A 22,454-nucleotide genomic window follows, 5' to 3' on the forward strand; every position below is an offset into this window, starting at 1 on the left:
TATATCTGGGTTCCTTCTTGGGATTTGGCCCCCAGGTGAGGCAGTGTAGTTTGGTGGTTGAGAACAAGGGTGTCACGTTCAGCTCTGTCTGGTCACAGCAGTAAGACCTCGGCCAAGTCATTCAGCCATCTTGAATCTGTTTCTTCTCTTCCAAAACAGGATTCATAATGCCTCCTACCACAAAGGTTGTTTGTAAGGATGAAATGTGACAGCATAGTTAAGTTATTAACTGATATCTGGTTTCAAGAAAGCTCTCGTAACAATACTACATGTAGTGTTATTACCTTGTTATCCAAATCCAAATAAATGTGTAACATACAGTTGCACTGCAAGTTGGTATATCTATGGATTCTGAGTCAAAATGACAGAAATACTGCCTCTCCCCCATAGCTCTATCAGTAGGACAAGATATTCTTCTTGAGTTTAGAAAGTGGGAAGACCTTTTCATTAAGAAGAATTTGAATATTTACAAAAGCCAACAGAATAGTATAACAAACTCCCCATGCTCATCACCAGCCCTGATGGCCAGCAGCCCACACCCCTATCCATTTCCTTCCCTCCACGTGATTTGAAGCCCCAGACAGCATACCAGTTCATCTATAAAAATTTCAGTACACATCTCTAAAAGGACTCACTTTTCACACAACCACCGTGTCATTATCAGACCCGAAAGTGTGTGCTACTTCTTTAGTGTATTTAATACCAAATCTGTGTTCAAACTTTTAATGATCTCATGAATGTTATTTCTTACAATTTTCTTTTAATCTCATAAATCTTTTTAAAATCAGAATCCAAATAAATGTCACTTGTTATAATTGGTTGTTTCAACTTAAAAAATTTTTTTTGATGTTTTTTTTTTTTTTGAGAGAGAGAGAGAAAGAGAGAGAGAGAAATAGAGTATGCACAGGGGAGGGGCAGAGAGAGAGGGAGACACAGAATCTGAAGCAGGCTCCAGGCTCCAGGCTCCGAGCTGTCAGCACAGAGCCAGACACAAGGCTCGAATTCACAGATTGTGAGATCATGACCTGAGGTGAAGTCAGCCGCCCAATCAACTGAGCCACCCACGTGCCCCTTTTTTTCTTTTTAATTTTTTTTAATGTTCATTTATTAGAGACAGAGAGAGACAGAGCATAAGCATGGGAGGGGCAGAGAGAGGGAGAGACACAGAATCTGAAGCAGGCTCCAGGCTCTGAGCTGTCAGCACAGAGCCTGATGCGGGGCTCAAACTCACAAACCACAAGATCATGACCTGAGCCCAAATTAAGTGCTTAACCAACTGAGCCACCCAGGTGCCCCGAGTTGCTCCAACTTTTAATCTACAAATCCCCCATCTGTTTTTTTTTTTCCTTGCAATTTATTCTTCGACAAAGTTGGATTATTAGCTACATAGTCTCCCACAGTTTGGAAGTTGTTGGTTACATCCGGGGCTATGGTACATCCTGTTCTTCTGACCTCTGTGTTTCCTATATGCCGGCCATCAATCCAGTTCAAGGTAGACTGTGTCCCAAGTGGTGGTGAATTCTGCCATCAACAGGCACATTGATGTCTCCTGTCTATGGTTTTGGCAGCCACTGATGCTCAGGATCTGGCTCCATCATTTCTTTAGGTTTGCAAAATAGTGATGTTCTGGTTCTGTTCTCCACCTCTTATAAAGAGTGCTCTAGGATTGGCCTGCCCGGTTCCCTTTTCACAGAAACCACCATCACCTTTGACTAGTTTTATGTTCTCTCCCTCACACAATGGAGGGTGAACCGCAACTCCCAGGGAGTACAGGAAGGGGCTGTCCAGCCACAGAGGGTCCCTCCATCTATTCCACGATAGCTGTCATATCCCAGTGGGCCCAGCCACCCAGTGCTGCTCTGACTGAAGCATAGGTTCAGTGAAGAGTACTCCACAGAGCCTCCTGTCTGCAGCAGCAAAAAGAGTGTGGAAGAGAAGCTTGTGTGAGGAAATACAGCTTGAGTGGCCTGCCAGCTGGCAATTTAGAATTGCCATGCCTGGCTGCAGTTCCTCTGGGAGGCCAGAGATCAAGCTGGAGAGACACCTCAGTGGGTTGTCCCATGGCCAATAAGCCACCAAGGCCTTTAGGTCTTTGAATGGTGCAAAAAGCAGCAGTGGCCTACAACACCCTGGGAACAATGTCCCTCCCTTTCCCCAAGAGTTTTCTAGAATTCCTCTTTGGTAAGGGGGGTGAGGTCTTCTAATAGTAAAGATAAAGGGACCAGAACATTTACCTGCCAAAAACATGCTAGGAATTTGAATAAGCTTCTTCCTTTTTTAACACACATGTAAGATGAACTGCACAATGTTTTTACTCAGTCATTCTAAGCATCATAGCCCAGAATTTTTTCCATGAAGCCAGCAGTCCATCAGGCCTGGAATTACAGCACAGCATTAAAGTTTTTTTATGCTTATTTATTTTTGAGGGGGGGGGGGACAGAGAGTGAGTGGGGGAGGGGAAGTGAGAGAGGGAGACACAGAATCCGAAGCGGGCTCCAGGCTCTGAGCTGTCAGCACAGAGCCTAAGGCGGGGCTCGAACTCACAAACCATGAGATTATGACCTGAGCCAAAATCGGATGCTTAACCGACTGAGCCACCCAGGCGCCCTAATACAGCATTAACAAGAGATTCACAGGATCCCAACCTGTGATTTTAGAAAACCAAACACAGACAGAGACCTAGAGTGCCAGCCGGCCTGTGACACACTGGGTAGCAGCGTGGATGTGACACCTGCTCCTTCCTCCTTCCCCCCACTGAGCAGGTCCCTGCAGCAGTGGGTCCTGGAGACACGGCCAAAAGAAGGTAGACCTTGCCCACCCCACTGAGCCTCATGGCGACCCTTCCACACACAGACTGCAAGCAGGGGACCTCAATCCTGGGGTGCCTCCATTGACCTTGAAGAGGCTGCAAAGAAAGCAGTGGGTCTCTATTTATTTATGTAATGTTGGTTTTGTTTTCATTTACCATAGATCCTTAAATTGGAAAATAGGACAGGGTGCATTTTCTGCAGGAAAACGAGAGGACAAAATAATAACAATGACAATAACACACCTAGACTGGGAGCTGCGCACAACACTGGATGGGGGATGGGAAATGGGGCAGCAGCAAACGCTGACAGACTCCTTCTGCTCATTACTTTGTTCAGATATAACGCTTGCATCCATCAGTGCTTCGAAAGGAGAACGAAAGGTACTGGAAACATGGTCAACGGCTTAGCCAACAATGCAGAAATCGATGACAGCAGCAATTGTGACGCAACTGTGGTGCTACTCAAGAAAGGTAACCGCGTGGAGCCTGGGTCCAAGGAAGGAGCGTTGGGAGGCTGCCTGGGGCACCATGGCTGGGTTGGCCAGATGCTGCCTGTCCCAGAGCAGACCAAAGGAGAGAAGGGTGTGGTTCTCCCCCCCCCCCACCCCGCCTCCCTTTGGCTACATCCTGGGGCAGTCATACCTGGTGATGAGCTGCCTGGGAAGGTTTCCTGAAGTTCTTGAGCAAAACATTTGCCGGGAGTGACAAGGGGGAGGGAGAATTAGGACAGGACCATATAGGAGAGAAGACTGGGGAGAGAGGGTGGTTTGAGGTATTGACTGTCACAATTTGGCTGTATAACCATGAAGCAAATGGGCCTCAATTTTCTCTTCTCCCAAATGGGGATAACCTTTTAACGAGTAGAGGAGATAAAATATGTAAAATATTCCATTTGCGATAATTGTTGTTGGTGTATTACTATATCCAAATTCACTTTCAGTCCACATTACCTCAGTTTCCAAGCTGAAAATGACATGGTAAATTACTCCCTCCCCTTTTTTTTACAAAGTAATTCTTGTAGTCAATAGATTCTCATTCTCATTAAGCAGTTGATAGACTAAAAGAACTAAGATAGTGCTCCCTAATAATATTCTTCCTTAGAGGAACATAGAAAATTGTCATTTACATTTGCCTTAGAATGTGTTTTGCTTTTCACTTAATTTCTTTTAACTTCCTCCAAAAATGTGTGGGTTTATTTCTGCTTGGTCCCATATGGTTGCTTTGTAGGAAAAACAAAAAAGAAATTAGAAAATCTATGTTATTTTCAAATATATGTCTGAGTTTGAAATCTGTGGGTAATTATTTGAATTTGAAAATCGATTATGTGACACACTTCTCTACTTATGTTTAACCAAAGACTTTAACCAAAAACTCCGGAGAGTTTTTAACCATAAAAGGAATACTCTTAGGGAACCAAAAAGAGCTACCTCCTATTAGTCAGTGTTTCAAGAGATCATTTGATGGTTTAGTGACTTGGAAAACAGGAGTGAGGACCAGGAGAGTGTACGTCCAGGTACCTGTGAGCTGTGTGCTCGGATTGCACATTCATGGAGAGGGAACTTGGGTCTTGGTGAAACTTTTTTATCAGGCCTGTCAGCAAATCTTGTGTACCAATTTGGGTCCCACTGGACCTTGGGCCTCTGTAATGTGGCCAGCTCAGCCACCTACGCCTGTTTGTCAGCCCTGCTCATAGACTGGGCTACAGCAGTGTTCGTGTTCCTCCACTGAGCCCTCCACTGGACATTAAAGTCAGTTCTGCAGCTTTTAACAGCTCAAAACATTGAATATTGTTGACATTTGAAAGGCAGAAAGGGTTACTAAATATTATTGGGATCTTTCCTGTGCCCAGGGAAAAAAACCCTTTGAAGACACAAAAGAATTCTCTTAGGTTATCACTCATTCTTACTGTGCCAGTGAATGATGCTTAAATTGTTTCAAGACATTTCAAATAAGCTATATCAAAGAGCCTTATGGAAAGAAGAGTTTGACTCTTCTCTAAATTTTGCCCACTACAGCCTTCCTTGGATAGATGGCCGGGTGGTTGGATGGTTGGATGGATGCAAGGAAGGAAAAAAGGAAGGAAGGGAGGGAGGGAGGGAGGGAGGAAAGGTAGATGGGAGGATGGGCAGGTGGGTAGATGGATGGATGGATAAATGGACGATTGGATAGATGAAGGAAGGATAGAAGGGTGGATGAGAGGACGGATGGATGGATGGATGGATGGATAAGTGAGTAGATAGGAGGGAGGGAGGAGGAGGGGAGGAAAGGGGAGAAAACGAAGGGAAAGAAGTCTAAATAAATATCTCCTTCCTGCTCCTAGCCTCAATGTTTTCTTTACTTTGTGTTTTTAATTTCCCTAGCCAATTTCCACCGCAAAGCGTCAGTGATCATGGTAGATGAGCTGCTGTCAGCCTACCCTCACCAGCTTTCTTTCTCTGAGGCTGGACTTCGAATCATGATCACCAGCCACTTCCCCCCCAAGACCCGACTCTCCATGGCCAGTCGCATGTTGATCAATGAGGTATCTGGGAAACACTGCATTAGCCACTGAGCAGGGTGGGAGACTTTGGGAAGGGGAGGACATTTCTTGGTCTGAAAACAGAAATACAAAACTCAACATTGAACACAATAATATTCCTCAGATATTTCCCAACATCTTTGCTGATGGAGCCAGCTGTACATCCTATTTCTTGCTCTTCTCTCCACGTGTTCACGTGTTGAAAGATATGATCAGGCTCCCAGTCATACAGAAAAGCTTTCTTATCCCCTCTACCTACCTTTTTCTTTTCATCTTTCATATGGGTTAAACCCTTTGATGTGAACTTGCACAGAAGCAGTTGCTAAATCAAGGTTGCCTTACTTTAAAGTAATGTAGTCTCTGACCTGAATTCTCCTGTGTAACCCTTTCTCTGGAGTGGCAGCCATATTGATACACTAGTCCAGACACATTTTTGTGGCTTTCTCATATATGGACCAAGTGATTCCTACAGTCCAAAGAAGAAAGATAATAGTGCAGTGCCCAGGGAATTGAGAACGCTGACAGAAATGAAGGGCACATTGGAGAAAGAGGATATTTTCTCTAAAGGGATTTGCAAACTCCTGTGGGTCATAACATGTGAATCCTTCCTCCCAGAAGGAGGTTGTCTGAGTTGCTTATTACTTTGAAGAATCCCTGAAGACTTCACTGAAGAGTCTTCTGGAAGCATCTCCCTGTCACAGCCTGAAAAAGGTCCTAATAGCTGGTGTCCTAGTTGTAAGGATCTACATTCCCTCTGACTGTGGTAAGAATGTGACTTTCTTTTTCCAGAGGCAAAGACTCATAAACAGTAGAGCCTACGCCAATGGAGAATCTGAGGTGGCCATCAAAATCCCAATTAAGCACACCGTGGAGAATGGGACAGGGCCCAGCAGTGGCCCAGACAGAGGTGTGAATGGGACTCGGAGGGATGATGTTGTTGCTGAGGCTGGTAACGAGACAGAGAATGAGAATGAGGACAATGACAACAACGAGAATGATGAAGAGGAAGAGGAGGATGAAGATGATGATGAAGGACCATACACACCATTCGACCTCCCCTGTAAGAGGACCTATGTGTGGGCTGGGATCGGGAGCTATTTTTGGGCACTGAGTACATGTCCTTGACTTTGATGATCTTTTTGCCATCCAATTCAAAGAACTATCTCTATACATGAATATAGAAATATTTATATTAACTTCTACCATGGGCAAGACTCTGTTTTAGAGGGTCCAGAATGAACAAGATGGTGACACATGATCATTAGCTGAAATGTGGGTTCTTTGACAAAATGTAAAATTGTCGACACTTCATGGAGAAAGATCTTCTCTTAGCTGCTCTGTGGGACCTTTTGGTGCTAAGGAGGAAATTCTCACAACCCATGTTGGGGAGACAGCTTGGTGCTCAAGGGAAGAAGCTCTTCGCCCACCTTCACCCATCCCATTACATTTGGCTGGGGGAGCTGTCCTGCCAAGGCCAGTCTAGGGGATCATGTGCAGCCTTCCCAGTTGGCTTTTGTTCTTCTGCTCACTTCCTACCCCTTACCCACCACCCTACAGGTTTCTCCTTTCCCATGACCTAAGATACCACCAAGATACAGACCTAGCAAAAGCATCCCATCCCCAGCTGAATCTCATACAGTCACACTGGTAGCGGGAATCTCCCTGGTACCTCGAAGGGGAGGAGCAAGGCATGTATAGTTTTCAGGACCCCAGCCACCAAGGCAGTTGTCCTCTCCTGACTGCTACCCAACAATGACTTGGCTATTCCAGAGACCTTGTCCTCCTACCCCACCCATTATTGGAATGAGTGGACCAAGCCCAAAGAATTCTTCTACCTATTTGCCAGACCTTCCAGAAACTTCTGGCTGCTTTAGGAAAGAGTGCCCTGGTCAAATCTGTGAGGCTTAATTAATGTGTGCAACTTCTCCAGGATGTTTAAATTTCCAGGAGGACTGAATTCTGGAAGGATTGCTTGACCCACTTGAAAGGCCATTTAATGGTAGCATGTGGGTGTGGAGTCTCAGAGTTCTGTGTTATTTTCAGATGCGAGGGGACATCAAGTTGAACTTGGACCAGAGCTGCCCTCCTGTGCCCCCTCAGGGCTCCTCAGATCTCAGCCTCATCAAATGTTTACCAAAATTAACTAGACACTGTTCTCTCAGAACCTATATCCCAAAGTCCCCAACTGCCCAGCCAGAATTAAATCATTACTTGTTAGAAGGTTGTCTTGACTGAAAAAAAGTATATTGGCTCCTTACCCATTTTGCCACCTTTGGCTATATTTCGTGGCAACCTTCTTCCCTGTCAGCCAGGACAAAAGCATTTTAAGGATGAAGTGACCAGTCCCCTCTATTTCTCCCTTATGAACTTTCATGTCCATTTTCTATTGCTGCATAACAAATCACCACAAATTTAGTGGCTTAAAACAGTGTGGCTGGGTTTCAGAGGCTCCGAAGGCCATATTAGAGGTGCAGATGGGACTTAGTCCTTCCCAGAAGCCCTGGGGACAATCGTTCCCAGACACATGCAGACTGTTGGCAAAATCTGGTTCCTTGTGGTTGTAAGGCTATCCTCTTTCCTTGCTGGCTGTCAGCTGGGGGTTGCCCACTGCCCTTGAGGGCCTGTGTTCTTCAAATTAGCAATGGTGCTTTGGGTGCTTCTCACGCTTCTAATATCTTGGCCCTCCCCTTCAGATTTTGAGGGGCCTAGATCAGGCCCAACTATATAACCTCCCCGTGAGGAGGTCAGCTCTGCTACATAGCATAGCATAGTCATGGAACTGGTAGCTCAGCCCCCCTTCACAGGTTCTGAGAGTCAGGGCATAGACTCTTGGGGGCCTACATCTCAAATTCTGTCTAGCCTGGCCTTTGCTTCCAGAGTTCACCACTGGGAGCCCACAACCAAGCTCTAAAAATAACTTTTGCTAAAGTCTTTCACTGATTAATGCTCTGTAAGGGGCCATGTCAGCTTCCCAGAAGCCCCAAGTACACCCCTCTACCTCACACTAAAGATACGTGTGTGACACCAGACGTGTGGCTTCCGCAACTGAGCCTCGTTACTTAGTAGGACAAAGGGGCCCCCTTCGGATCACTTGTTTGTGTTTCTAACCTGAATGGGATAAATGCCAGGCCAACCCTTGAGGTTTCAAGGTACCTTGTAACTGTTGCTCACCTTCCCTTCTCGTCTCAGGTTAGTTACAGATGAGGAGGCCTGGGGCTTCCAGCTACATCATCCATCTTGTCTCCTCGTACATTAAGAGATGTGGCTGTAGACAAGGGCTCGGGAAGCCCACTTCGGGGCCTCCACATCCTTTGGAAGCACAGGCATGAGAGGAGAAAGGATGCTCTGCGTGGTCCTGCCACTCCTCAGGATCTCTGCTTCATTCCTGGGCCTTCCTACCCACCGCCCCCACCCCTCCCACCCCCCCCACCCCCCCGCCCGAGCTACCAAGACATGAAATGGAATCCAAGGTCTTCACCTTGGGCATCCTTGATAAAATGGCTCTGATTCCGAAGGTCTGGTGGGAGGCCCAAGATTCTGCATTTATAACAAGCCCCAGGTGACACTGGTGCCGCTTGTCTGTGGGCCACACCTGAGCCAGTGAGGGAGTAGCACCCTCACATGGCTGATCTTTACAGCTCCCCTGAGCCTTAGGGGAGCCTCATTCAGAGCCAGATTCTGACTTTGAAACGGAGAGTGGGTTCGTCCAATTATGATCCTCTGTCCCCTTCCACCAACTGAGGCCAAACCCCATTCCCGGACTCACGAACTTTGATCTGAGTGTCCAGCAGGCCCTTCCTTGGGCAGGGAGACCCCTTCAAGCAGTGGCCAACAGAGGCCACTCGAGGAGCTGGGAGGACTCAGTCTAGGAACATCCAGTTCCTCTGCACTAAGTTCCTTTGGCCTGAAAAAGGTCTGGCCACACAATGAGGACATTTCTCCTTCTCACGGTAATCTTGCAGGGGCATGGGCTGTCTTTGTTCCTGTCACAGCTGTAGGGCTTTCTTCTCTCCAGAATTTGATTATAATGAGTATAATTAGTATTTAAGAAATTATGTAGAGGGGCACCTGGGTGGCTCAGTTGGTTAGACAACTGACTTCGGCTCAGGTGATGATCTCACAGTTTGTGGGTTCGAGCCCCATGTCGGGCTCTGTGCTGACAGCTCAGAGCCTGGAGCTTGCTTTAGGTTCTGTGTCTCCCCCTCTCTCTGCTCCTCCCCTGCTCACGTTCTATGTCTCTCTGTCTCTCAATAATAAGTAAACATTTAAAAAAAATAATAAGAAATTATGTAGAAGTATGTAAATACAGGCATATCTATGATGTATGTACATGTGCACACATACATTGTGTATGCATATATGTGCACATACATGGGCATGCGTGAATATAAGCATGTGCATATATGTGCAGTGTGCACATGTTGATATAATGTATACGTCTAACATGTTTATTCATATACTATATAAATCTGTATACTGTTTTATGCTTATATTATATATGCACAGATATTAACATACCTGTTTTGTATGTGCATATAATATGTGTATAGGCTAAGCTCATATCGTATGTATGTTTTTATATACACCTATGCACAGTATATATGTATGTGCATATATATACATGTAAATTGCACATATATTCATATCTGTTGCATGAAGAAATTCCTACTATTGACTGTCAGAAATAGAAATGTTTACATAGGTAAACATACTTCCACAGAAAAAAAGACTCAATAGAAGTATGCCAAAATATGAGTATGTTTATCCTAGGTGGAATTATTGTTTAAATTTTTCTAGATTTTCCATTCTAAAACATTTTTATTGCCTGTATAGTTAGAACAAATTGATATATTTAATCTAGGCCTATGATAATGAGCAATGACTTTTTCTACTCAATAGAATTAAGCTTCTTTAAAAACTCAATAAGGAGTATAACTTAAGAACAGGTCCTTTGCTTTTTAGAGGCAAGTCACACTCAAAGGGATACTATAATGCTCAGAGTCCCCGCTTCATGTCCCCTGGCTTCATCTCTCAGTTGCTGGCTGACTTCCGAGAAATCACATGATCACTGGTACATCGGGTTCATGCACAGAGAGTTTTGTTTTCTTCATTCATGGCTGTATCCTTAAAACCTGAAGCAGCACCTGGTGCACACTGGCAGAGGAGCATTCAATGAATATTCGTTAAATGAAGGAATAAACCTGTCCCCAGGGCACTCTCTTTGGATCACATAGCAATGGAAGAAAAGATGGGGAAATATCCAGAAATACTGTTGACTCAGAGAGGAAAGGAAACCATTTTTACCTCTTTATTTAGAAATGGAAACTTAAGCTAGCTAAAATATGCACATGCATCACTGTGTTTATATGTGCATATAATATACATAGAGGTTAAATTCATATGGCATATATGTAAATCATATACACCTATGCAGAGTATAAGTTGAACATATATTCTTATCCTTGCATGAAGAAAGCCTTACCATTGACTAACAGAAATAGAAACGTTTATATGTGAATGTAGGTAAACACACTTCCACAGGAAAAAGAACACACCAAAATATAGGAATGTTCCTTATTTGCTGCTGCAGTTCCTCAAAATCACTTAAAAAGCACATTTCTGTATCACTTGGTTTGCTGAAGGAGCTGTATTTGTTACATTACATCCCAGATTATACTGATTGAATTTTTTAAAATTTTTTTAATGTTTATTCATTTTTGAGAGACAGAGAACGTGAGCAGTGGATGGGGCAGAGAGAGAGGGAGACACAGAATCCGAAGCAGGCTCCAGGCTCTGAGCTGTCAGCACAGAGCCCGACGCAGGGCTCGAACTCACAAACCACAAGATCATGACCTGAGCAGAAGTCGGATGCTTAACCGACTGAGCCACCCAGGTTCCCCATACTGATTGAATTTCTGCTATATGTTTGTTGTTGCAGTGGAGCCATAACTCGCAGAAAGCATCTATATCATGAAACAGAAGACTCTTTTCTAGATATAAGGCCCTAACCAGAGTCAAGTCAGAACTTTCTAAAGCAGCTGAGAGAAGAAAACTCAAAATTCATTGGTCCTAATATGTACTGCTTCCAGCTTTACTTAATATCATTTTCTAAGCTCCTGCAGTCATAAGTTCTGATTTCTTTTTTTGTTTGTTTAATTTTCTGAAGAATTTCTGAAGGATGACAAAGAGCCAGATGGCAGTCATTCCCCTTCCCATTGGTGTATTTCTTTATAACTTTGATGGGGTGTGTGTATTTAAATTGGACCAAGTCTGTGCAGGGGCCTCAGGAAGACTGGAAGGCCAGTGAGGGGGTCCCCAGAGCCCGAGATGCGTAACTGACATCCCTACATCACAGGATTTAGCAGCACGCAGGACTCCAGGATGCCTTTGGGATCCAAGGGTCTATGTTCTGGATTCTACAGCATTTGTAAAAATGCTCACAAAAATCCCCCGACAGCTATCTTGCTTTGAAATCCAGCCAAACAGTCCCTGGTGTCTGTGGCATTTGTTCCCATCTCGTAGCAGCGAACTGGGAAAGTGCTGGATACCGCTATAAAATTACGAAATAAATTTCATTTAGCAGTTTATTAATCACTGTTCAAAGTGTCATTTTAAAAATACCTCCTTAACTCTGGTGGGAGTATAAAATGGGACGATCATTTTTGGAAGACTTCTCAACAGTTTCTTAACAAAGTTAGAAAAAACACCCACCCTGTGACTCAGCAGTTCTACTCCTGGGTCTTCAACCAAAGAGAGATAAAAACATGCCCACCAAAAAAAGTATACAGGAATGCTCATGGCCACGTTAGTTGTAATACTTCAAAACTGGCAACAACCCCAAAGTCCCATCCACAGGAGGATGGATAATAAGTTGTGTATAATAAGACTATACAGCAATCTAAGCGGAATGAATTCCTGACACACGAATGAATCTCAAAAAACATGTTGACTAAAATCATGCACCATGTGATTTTCTTTATTTGAAGGTGGACAACAGGAAAAACTAATCTATGGTGGCAGAGGGTGGAGAATTGACTGGAAAGAGACTCAGGGAACTTTCTGGAAGGTGGAAATGTTCTTTTATCTCCATTGGAGCAGGGAGTATATACAATGCATTTCTTACCAGAGGTATTAGCCCTTAAGCAGGATTGTAATAAAGGCCAAATGAGACCTGATATGGTTGTCAAATCTGAGACGACAAGGAACTCATGGAAATAGAGTCACCAAAATAAGCATTTATGGGTGTGCCTGAAACACAGAGCTCAGACAACACAGAGATGATAGGATCAGGTCATCACTGGCCAATCCATCACCTCATCCCTGAAAGCAGGTATTTAGAGAGCCAGAAATCAATGACTAATTTGCAAATTCGTATCAGCTTGAGATACCCCCAGGCAATGTTTTGACAACTTTCAAACCATCTTTCAAGATTTCAGTGAGTTGACAGACAATATTGAGCAATTCCACTAGATGGCGGTGTGACCACTGACACTTTATAATCTTGTAAGATTGTGTTATCTAATCATGGGGAGAAGAGACCCCAGGCAGACTGGTGGTCTGTCTAGCTCCCCTCCCCCACCTTCACCCCACCCCCACACACTCCTCTCCCTTTGTGTCTGAGAATCATCCTCATCCTTTCCCACCTGGCCCCATTTGCCAAACCATCCTCCCAGCCCTGTGTGCTCAGAAGTGACATATCTGTCATTTGGGTGCCTAACTAGCAGGTGAGCAGTAGATACCTTTTTTTTTTTTTTTTTTTACTGGGTTTTGAACGCCAGGTTTCGTGGCTGGTGGAAAGCCATTTGTGTCTTTTATGTAAAGAACAACGTGATAAGGCTTATTTCCCAGGCCATCAATTAGGCTGTAAATGTCAGGGGCAAGCAGCATGGAGGGCTGGTAAAACAGAGAGAGGAAGCTAACTAATGTGCTTTCTGCCTTTTTTATTTTACCAGCTGGAAAACTGGAAACAGTGAAGTGGGCATTCACCTGGCCACTGAGTTTTGTCTTATACTTCACGGTACCCAACTGCAACAAGCCGCGCTGGGAAAAGTGGTTCATGGTGACATTTGCTTCCTCCACGTTATGGATTGCAGCCTTCTCCTACATGATGGTGTGGATGGTGAGTAGACTCAGAACCCCACAGCATTGCTAGATCTCTTTAGAGGGAAAAATGTGCTCCAATCAGAGGGGAATAGGGAGTGGGGTTTCAGCCCAGTAACTGTATCAGTCAGCCATTACCTCAGGAAACTGCCTAACAAACCATCCTTAAACTCAGTGGTTTAGAATCACAAGAATTTACCCTCCTGCTCACATATCTACAGGTTGACTGTGGTTTGAGTCATCTTAGCAGGCACTGACCGACGGAGCAGTTCTCCTTCCAGCTACAGCATGATTATGTTTGGTTCAGGCTGTGGGTGGGTTTCATGTCTACTCCATAGGTTTGCTCATTTTCCTTGGACCCTGTGGCTACCCGGGGAATGTTCTTCTCATGATGGATCATTGGAATGCTAGAGGACTGGTGGAAACATGAGGTGCCTCCTAGGGCCTTGGCTGGTGACTTGTGCCCAACATCAATGGGAGTAGGGAAAATATACTCTGCCTACTCTAGCCAGAAGAACAGCAGAGCCACAAGGCAAAGGGTGTGAAGGAAAGGCATGAAGAATCAGGGAGTAATAATTCCCTCTGTCACAGTCACTTCCCCTAACTGAGTCTCAGTTTACTGTCAACCAGTAAATAAGGTCATTAGACCCGGAGACCACTCAAGGGTCCTTTCTGAAGCTAAAACAATGATTCAAGGACTGGCATTGGTTGTGGGGCTAGGACTCAAAAGAGCCTCTGCCCCAAAGCCATTTTAAGGCAACACAACCATCCAGAGTGCATTGCCCATTTACAACTCTGCTTTTTAACTGGGGATCAAACCTAGTCCAGTCAGAGTTAGGCAGAGATGAAAAGCTGTGACAAAACTGCTCAAATCTAAATCAATCTGGTTCAAACATCGGACAGAACTGTAATATAAATTCTGGAGAATTAAACCCAAGATCTAGGGGCGCCTAGGTGTCTCAGCCGGTTGGGCATCAACTTCGGCTTGGGTCATGAGCTCACATTTCGTGAGTCTGAGCCCCACGTTGGGCTCTGGGCTGACATCTGGGAGCCTGCAGCTGCTTTGGATTCTGTGTCTCCCTCTCTTTCTGTCCCTCCCCTGCTTACTCTGTCTCTGTCTCTCTTTCAAAACTAAATAAACATTAAATCCAAGGGCTAAAAAAAAAAAGTTCTGAAGAGATTATTTTGGAAATCATGGCAAATTTGTAAACCTGACACAGTTAACTCACAAATTATCCCCTGCCTTCAACATCAACAGATAATTTTTTTTTGTTTATTTACTTTTGAGAGAGGGAGACAGAGACAGAGTGTGAGCAGGCAAGAGGGGCAGAAAGAGGGAGACACAGAATCTGAAATAGGCTTCAGGCTCTGAGCTATTAGCACAGAGCCCAAGGTGGGTCTCAAACTCATGAACCGCGAGATCTTTACCTGAGCTGAAGTCAGATGCTTAACTGACTGAGCCACCCAGGCGCCCCTGCAGATAATTCTTTTCTAACCCACATCTTGTAGGGTTTCTCCCCCATGCAGGATTCATTGATGTTTTTATTTGATATATTCATCGGGTGCTGTCTCTGTTCCTAGTTTGGGGAATAGTTTTGGTGTTCCTAACCTCCAGGTGCTAGCTGGTTTTCCCAGGTCCACCAACCTGCAAGCCTACCAAGCAACCTGGATTTGCCCCTCCTGTTTTCTTCCTTCCACCCTGGTGGAGGTCCTGAGAAGTTCTGAGAAATGGCCAAGAGTAAGGGAGAACACAAGGAGAAATACAAGACTTGGTCCCAGCTCCCTGGAGAATCGGTTCCCCAAACTCCTGATGAAACTGCAAACCTGGTAATAATGACACTAGCAAGAGCAGGAACCCCAGCTGTGTTCCAGGCCAAATGCCACTGAGCCAAACCGGTCCCTGCAGGGACCTAGCTGAGGGTTAAGAAGGGAGAAACACAGCTTGGCCAGCTCCATTTCACAAAAGGTCCCTGGGAACAAGTGCATCTCACTTTCCTCCCTGGAGAATGGGAGACAGAGAGCCCCAAGGCTGTCCCCAAATCAGTCTTGCACTGAATGGACATCAAGTGCATTTTCTGGTTTGAGAGGAAGAAGTCAGGTATCCCAGCGGTTTACCATCCCCCAAACCTTTGGATGGGGAAGGAGCAACTGTGACCTTTGGAGCCAAGTCAGGGATAAGTGTCTCTTACAGTGGGGCTGAGAGGCCAGGTAGAGCTGAAAAGAGAGCGTGCTACTTACAACACATGGTTTGCATTTCTCTTAATTTTCTGGAAAGTGAAGGCGCTCAGGTGGCATCGTGAAATGACCTAATCATCTCCGCTCCTGTGGATGGACCTCTCCTTAGGTCAACATACAGGAATTGCTTTCTTTTTCCAGTTGCCTCCATTTTACCACTGGCCCCTCAACAGCTAGCCTCTCCAACTGCCTGCCTATTTCCCCTCCCCCCTCTGGAAATCAGGGGCCAAGAATGGGCACATTTGCATAATGCAGGCACTGCCTGGGTAGCACCTGTTTCTGCCTTCTGGCTTAACCCCTTCTATGCAAATGGTGGTGCTGCCTGTGGAGAGGAGCCTGGCTGTCCCCAGCCTTCCTTGAGCATTGCCTCCGCTTCCCATCTGAAGAGTGGAGGTAATCTAGCACCTACCCTGTAGGGTTGTTGTGAAACTTTAACAAGTTAAAACTTGTGAACATCACTTAGCACGGTGTCTGAGTACTAAATCAATCAACATAAGCGAGTATAGTGTGGCTGTTGTTCCCACGCTTTAAGTTCTCGTGAATTCCAGTTGTGCAGCTCGGAACTCAGATACCTAAATTCCCAGCACAGGATGGCAGTCATCCATTCTGGGTTTCTTTCCCAGGACCAGTCTGAGTTTAAATATTCTGTCCCAATATCACCTTTTCCCAGAAACTGTTTCTCCTATCTTGAGATGGCTGCCTCGCCTGAAAGGAACATGTATAAAACACCAGTCTTTGGTTGGAAAACTTGGGCTTCACCACCGCACCCTGGTCCCCTGACCTGCAGTCCTGGTCTGCTCCATGAAATGTTCTTGGCCCTCTGCATTGATACAGAGAGCGGGCATTGCTCCCTGGGCAGACTAGCCAGACTGCAACCTTTTCTGTTTGTCAGGCAGAGGATCCACAAGTGGGTCGGGCTGGCACCGGCTCCCTGCTCACCACCTCTTCCTGCCTCATCCAGGTCACAATCATTGGATACACGCTGGGGATTCCTGATGTCATCATGGGGATCACCTTCCTGGCAGCTGGAACCAGTGTGCCTGACTGCATGGCCAGCCTCATCGTGGCCAGACAAGGTGAGGCCTCCAGTTAGATGGGGGCAGGGATAGGGGAGGAAGGAAGGCCTCCCTATGGGCAGGAAGAGCTTTGGGGGATCCACATGGCAGTTACCAGGGTGATGAGTGACTTCAGTGCTGTGTTGGTCAAAAAACTAACTGACATCGGGGCGCCTGGGTGGCTCAGTTGGTTGAGCGTCCGACTTCGGCTCAGGTCATGATCTCACGGTCCGTGAGTTCGAGCCCCGCGTCAGGCTCTGTGCTGACAGCTCAGAGCCTGGAGCCTGCTTCCGATTCTGTGTCTCCCTCTCTCTCTGCCCCTCCCCCGTTCATGCTCTGTCTGTCTCAAAAATAAATAAACATTAAAAAAAATTAAAAAAAAAAAAAAAAGCTAACTGACATCAATAGAACAGGGAAATAAGCCAGAAGATCTACCCTTAAGAAAGGCAGAGATGTTTTCTAGGTAGCACCCAGAACCTCTTCTGAAGGTTGTATTACCATTCTTCTATTATTAAAAATAGTAATAAATGTAATATAGCTAACCTTTGCTGAGTGCCACACACTGAGCAAAGCAGTTTAGGTATTGTTATCTTATTTAATTTAAACAACTCCATGGGGTAGGGAAAATCATATGCCCATTTTATGGATTAGGGAAACTGAGGCTTAGAGAAGACAGACTCCATGACCTAAGGTCTGCCCAGCTGCAGTTCCCTTGACAGTGATGGTTGCCACAGGTCAGTCGTCAGTGTATGGCCCACCCTCTGCTCCTTCAAAACCAAGCTCACAGGTGGACGCCCCTTCCAGATGGCCATGCCCTTCCCTAGCATCACTCTAATTTATATGCCTGATTTGTGCTAGACGGCATTTGTTTTCAACAAACACAATGTGCAGCCGTAACACTTAGCATAGTATCCTCTAGATGTACTCACTAAATTTTGCTGATTTCATTTATTCATTCATTCATTTATTCATTCATTTAGAGAGAGACAGAGACAGAGAGAACATGAGCGAGGGAAGGGCAGAGAGAGAGAAAGGCAGAGAATCCCAAGCAGGCTCCACGCTGTCAGCAGGCAGAGTCCAATGTGGGGCTGGAATTCATGAAACCATGAGATCATGACCTGAGCAGAAATCAGGAGTTAGATGCTCAACCCACTGAGCCACCTCGGCACTCCACATTATTTTTTCTTAATAGTACTCAATTATTTAGAAGAATTGAGAACAGGGTAGAGCAGTTGGGAGACGGTACTAAAATATATGGGTTGGTGAGCTCATGAGAGGTTTAACAGAACTATCAAGTTTATTCCTTTCTAGGAGGGTGTTTCAGAATCTTTGGAACTCTATTTGGTGTTTGGAATCATTCCCATTTAGTCAGTGGTCATGTTTGAAGTAAAGGTCAACAACTCACTAGAATGTGCATCTCATTCTATTCTGTTCTTGTCATATTCCATTCCATTCTACTAAAAATGCATATGCTGTTGAAAATACAGGTGATGGCCTGGGAAGGGAATCACCTAGCAAATGAGCTAGCAGACCTACCAGCTAAGTCTCTGGCTATCAGACCAAAGGGTTGGGAGAGTCCCTCTGGGGTTCCCTGTCCTACCCTGAGATCTCCTTTCTAACTCAAGTGACCTCTCATCCTCACAGGCATGGGAGACATGGCTGTGTCCAACTCCATTGGGAGCAACGTGTTTGATATCCTCATTGGCCTTGGTCTCCCATGGGCCCTGCAGACCCTGGCTGTGGATTATGGATCCTATGTAAGTGGGTTTTCTCCGTGATTTCTCTTTAAATCTAGGGCTACACGGACACTGTTTTCAGGGCAAAGGAGATGCGGTATTACTAACATCGAGGGGTAAACGAACTCTTTCTTATCCAAGTCCTTCCAAAGTCAGGCTTGTGGGCACATTCAGGACTCAAGAACAGAACTGGCAAACCTTTTCTATAAAGGGCCAGACTGTGATACGTCAGGCTTTGAGGGCCAGTCTCTATCACAACCATCCACCCCTACTGCTGTGTAGCCTGAAAGCAGCCAGAGACAACGTGTAAATGAATGAGCATGGCTGTGCAAATAAAACTTTATGTATAGAAACAGAAATTTCAATTCCATATAATTTTTATATGTCATGATACATGATCTATGATTCTTTCCATTTTTTTCAACTACTGAAAAGCATAAAAATCATTCTTAACTCATGGGTTATGCAAAAACAGGAGGTGGGCCAGATTTGACCCATGGGCCATCATCTGCCAACCCCTGTCTAGTGTATTTGTTTTACAGGAAAAATAATTTTATTCGTGAAGGAAGGGACACAAAACATAATAGACCCTCTCTGTCAGGGATCTGGTGACAGTCAGACTGTGAGGCGATGGCCTCCGTGCTCTTTCTCAAGCCTGAGCTAATTGTGACCTCAGGTAGATTTGCAGGTGAGCGACCCGGAGAGTCTGGCACTCTTTCCCATTCTTTGAAAATGTTCCCCCTCTGCTGATGGCACCACTGTCCTCGACACTGAGGACTGAGGGAGAAACTACAATTCAAGATTTTTGCCTGGACACAGGAAGAAAAGGGTAGCATGCCTCCAAAGTGTTTACACCCAACCCAGTGCTGAGTGCCTCTCTCAGTGTGTTACTGAGCATTACCTTAGTTTAGCTGCAAAATTTGTTCAGTAATTGTATATGCTGCAGAAAATGCTGCGGCTCAGACGAGGGTTGTCATCAAAGTTGTTTGACAAATGGCCGTTTCAACTAGGGAAGGTGTGTCCAGCCAGTTGCAATGAAATCAAAATTCATACAGAAAGTGTTTTTGGTTCATGTGAAATTACCTGTTGACTGAGAGATTTCATCAGAGAATAAAGATAAGCATAAGGGGATGGAAAGAAGCAGAATATGTTCTAAGGAGTGGAGATCTCTTCTATTTTGTCAGTGAAATTGGGTAATGATGTGGTGAGAGAGGCCACATTGCCTTGGGGGGAAGCTGGTTTTTGGAGATGAAATCTAAATAACTAGAGAGAACCAGCCATGGGGAAATGGGCAGGGCAGGGCATTCCAGGCAAAAGGAACAGTCAGTGCAAAGGCCCTGAGGCAGAGATGCACTTGGCATGTTGGAGAATGTCATGCTTATTCAAAATAATTCCTGGCCTTGAGCCCAGGAATAAGGACCACCAAGCCTTGACTGATTGTAATGTAAACAGATACATATCCACCAGAAAGGCCAATTCTTCAGTAGCCCCCAAACAGTGTACCCTGAACATCATACTTCCCAAGCTACCTGCCACCTCTGACATTGTTTAGAGCCAAGCTAGCGCCCCTCAGAATCACTGTCCCTGAAGATGCCCTATATTTCCCCTCCTGCAGACTACTCTCCTTAGATGCACATACCTTGTCACTCGTCCCATTTGAAATGATGTCCCTTCTTCCAGGGGTCTCTATTGCCCCTTCATTCAGGATTCCTTTCTGGACCCCACCACTAAATGGGATCCCTGCACACCCTTTGTTTTTATCTCACTCATGGCCCTTGAACTTGGCTTCATCTTATTACATGTTAAGTGATGAATGTAGAAGAGACACTGAAGAAATGTCATCCAGGTTGGCCCCTGAAAGGACATCATAAATTGGATAGTCACAGGATTCCAGACAATCTTTCTAAGATTTTTATGAGTGACACTGTTGTCAGGCACTTATGAAGAGACTCACATCAGCCAGATTCACAAGAGTTTGATGTATGTGCTAGAATGTCAACAGATGGTAGTAAGATATATAAGTGCAAGATAGAAAGCATACTTATTCTGGACAATTTATGTTGTTTTCCTAGGTGAAGACCTTATGTAGGAGGTAGTTTGGTTTTTGGTTTTCGTTTTGGTTTTTTTTTGTGTGTGTTTCTTTTTTTCCTTAGACTTCTTTATGTATTGAGAGAGAGAGAGAGAGAGAGAGAGAGAGTGAGCCCATGTGCTTGCATGTGAAGGTGAGGGGCAGAGAGAGAGGGGGAGAGAGAATGTTAAGCAGGCTCCATGCTGTCAGCACAGAGCCCAGCACAGGGCTTGATCTCATGAACTGTGAGATCATGACCTGAACCCAAATCAAGTCAGATGCTTAACTGGACTGGGTCACCCAGGCCCCTCTGTTTACAGTTTCTTTTAAAATTTTTTTTAATGTTTATTTAGTTTTCAAAGAGAGAGAGAGGGCAAGCAGGGGAGGAGAAGAGAGAGAGGGAGACACAGACACTGAAGCAGGCTCCAGGCTCTGAGCTGCCAGCACAGAGCCCAATGCAGGGCTCAAATCCATGAACTGTGCAATCATAACCTGAGCCGAAGTCCAGTGTTTAACCAACTGAACCACCCAGGTGCCCCTGTTTCTTTCTTTTTTTTTTTTAATTTAAGTATAGTTGACACACAATGTTACATTAGTTTCAGATGTACAAAGTAGTGATTTGACAAATCACATCATGCTATGCTCACCACAAGTGTAATGACCAAACGATACTATGACAATACCATTGACTATATTCTCTTATGCTGTACTTTTCATCCCCATGACTTCTTCATTCCATAACTAGAGCCTGTACCTCCCATGGGTGGGAGGCATTTAGGGAGCCCCATGACTACCCACAAGTTCAGTGACTCACCAGGAATATTCACAGGACTTAGTAGCAGATTTTAGTTGTGGCCCAGGTTTATTATTATAGCAAAGGATATGGAGTAAAAGCAGCAGAAAAGCGAAATGCATCAGGAAAAATCCAGAGAGGTCAGATGCACGCACCAATTCCTGCCCCACCAGGTCACATAAGACATGCTTTCTCTCTAGCAGCAACCTATACGGACATGTGTGAGATATCTCTATCCAGGGCAGTCCACTGGAATCTGAGACTTTTATGGAGTGCTGGTCAGGTAGACACATTCCTGCTCAGTATACAGCCATGATAGCAAAATTCAGAATTCCAGCATAGACCCCAGATATACATCATAAAGCTCGCTAAACAATCCTGACAAGCTGGTACAGCATGCCCCATTGCTTTTGGAGCACAAAACAACATCATTCATCAGTAACACAAAGAACATTCCAAGGACCGCATTCTTGGGGATTGGCTGAGGATCTGTCATCATTCTAGGCTCCCCTAGAGGCATGCAAGGATTAAGGAAACAGACCTGCTGCATTAACACGTTCTGCATAGAAGATCAAATGAGAAATTATGTGTTAGAGTAAGTATCGCTACTACTATATGTATCATAAACAACCCCAACATTTCACTGGGGCAGCCCAAGAAACGTTTATTTCTTCCTCCAAATCCCCTGCAGATATTTCCATCCTGGCAGCTCCCATGGCTCTTCAGACAGAGACTCAGATTGGGGCTTATTTCATCCTGTGGTTGTACCCTCCTGGAGTCCTTCTCCAATAGACACACAGGAAGCAGAGAAAGCAAGGGCATGGAATATTATGCAGATGGTTTTGTGATGAGGACTGAAGGTCGTATATGTCCTCTCTGCTCCCACCCATTGTGTAGATAAGTCAAACATTCCCACCTAGATGCAAGAAGGATCCAGGACACTTGTTTAGCTGTGCATCCAGGAAGGAGAGGCAATGAAGATGTCAGTGGACACTAGCAGTCTCTAAAGTCTGGAGTGTCTGGTTGTGAGTGGGGGCCAAACAAGAAAGAGGATTTAATGGACAACCTTTTACGGGAGCCGTTGAGTTGCTATTGTCTGAGGCATCAGCTCGTATCATAGGGCTCCTCTCCCTGTCATGA

At 45.1% G+C, this 22,454-nt stretch overlaps 1 protein-coding gene across 2 annotated transcripts in view; it reads left to right on the top strand.

Annotated features, from left to right (window-relative positions):
- The window catches only part of SLC24A3 (solute carrier family 24 member 3), a 489,601-nt gene that overhangs the window by 437,443 nt on the left and 29,704 nt on the right, over window positions 1–22,454 (top strand). For both annotated transcript variants that reach the window (XR_007151199.1, XM_047854362.1), the window contains exons 10-15: window positions 3,147–3,280; window positions 5,170–5,330; window positions 6,117–6,387; window positions 13,280–13,446; window positions 16,624–16,738; window positions 18,362–18,474. Coding sequence is in view for 1 of the 2 variants with exons in the window: in XM_047854362.1 (XP_047710318.1) it covers window positions 3,147–3,280; window positions 5,170–5,330; window positions 6,117–6,387; window positions 13,280–13,446; window positions 16,624–16,738; window positions 18,362–18,474 (961 nt within the window). In the remaining variant the exon portion in view is untranslated. The remainder of the gene's footprint in view (window positions 1–3,146; window positions 3,281–5,169; window positions 5,331–6,116; window positions 6,388–13,279; window positions 13,447–16,623; window positions 16,739–18,361; window positions 18,475–22,454) is intronic.

This window comes from Prionailurus viverrinus, chromosome A3 (assembly GCF_022837055.1).
Source record: "Prionailurus viverrinus isolate Anna chromosome A3, UM_Priviv_1.0, whole genome shotgun sequence".
Taxonomy (NCBI): domain Eukaryota; kingdom Metazoa; phylum Chordata; class Mammalia; order Carnivora; family Felidae; genus Prionailurus; species Prionailurus viverrinus.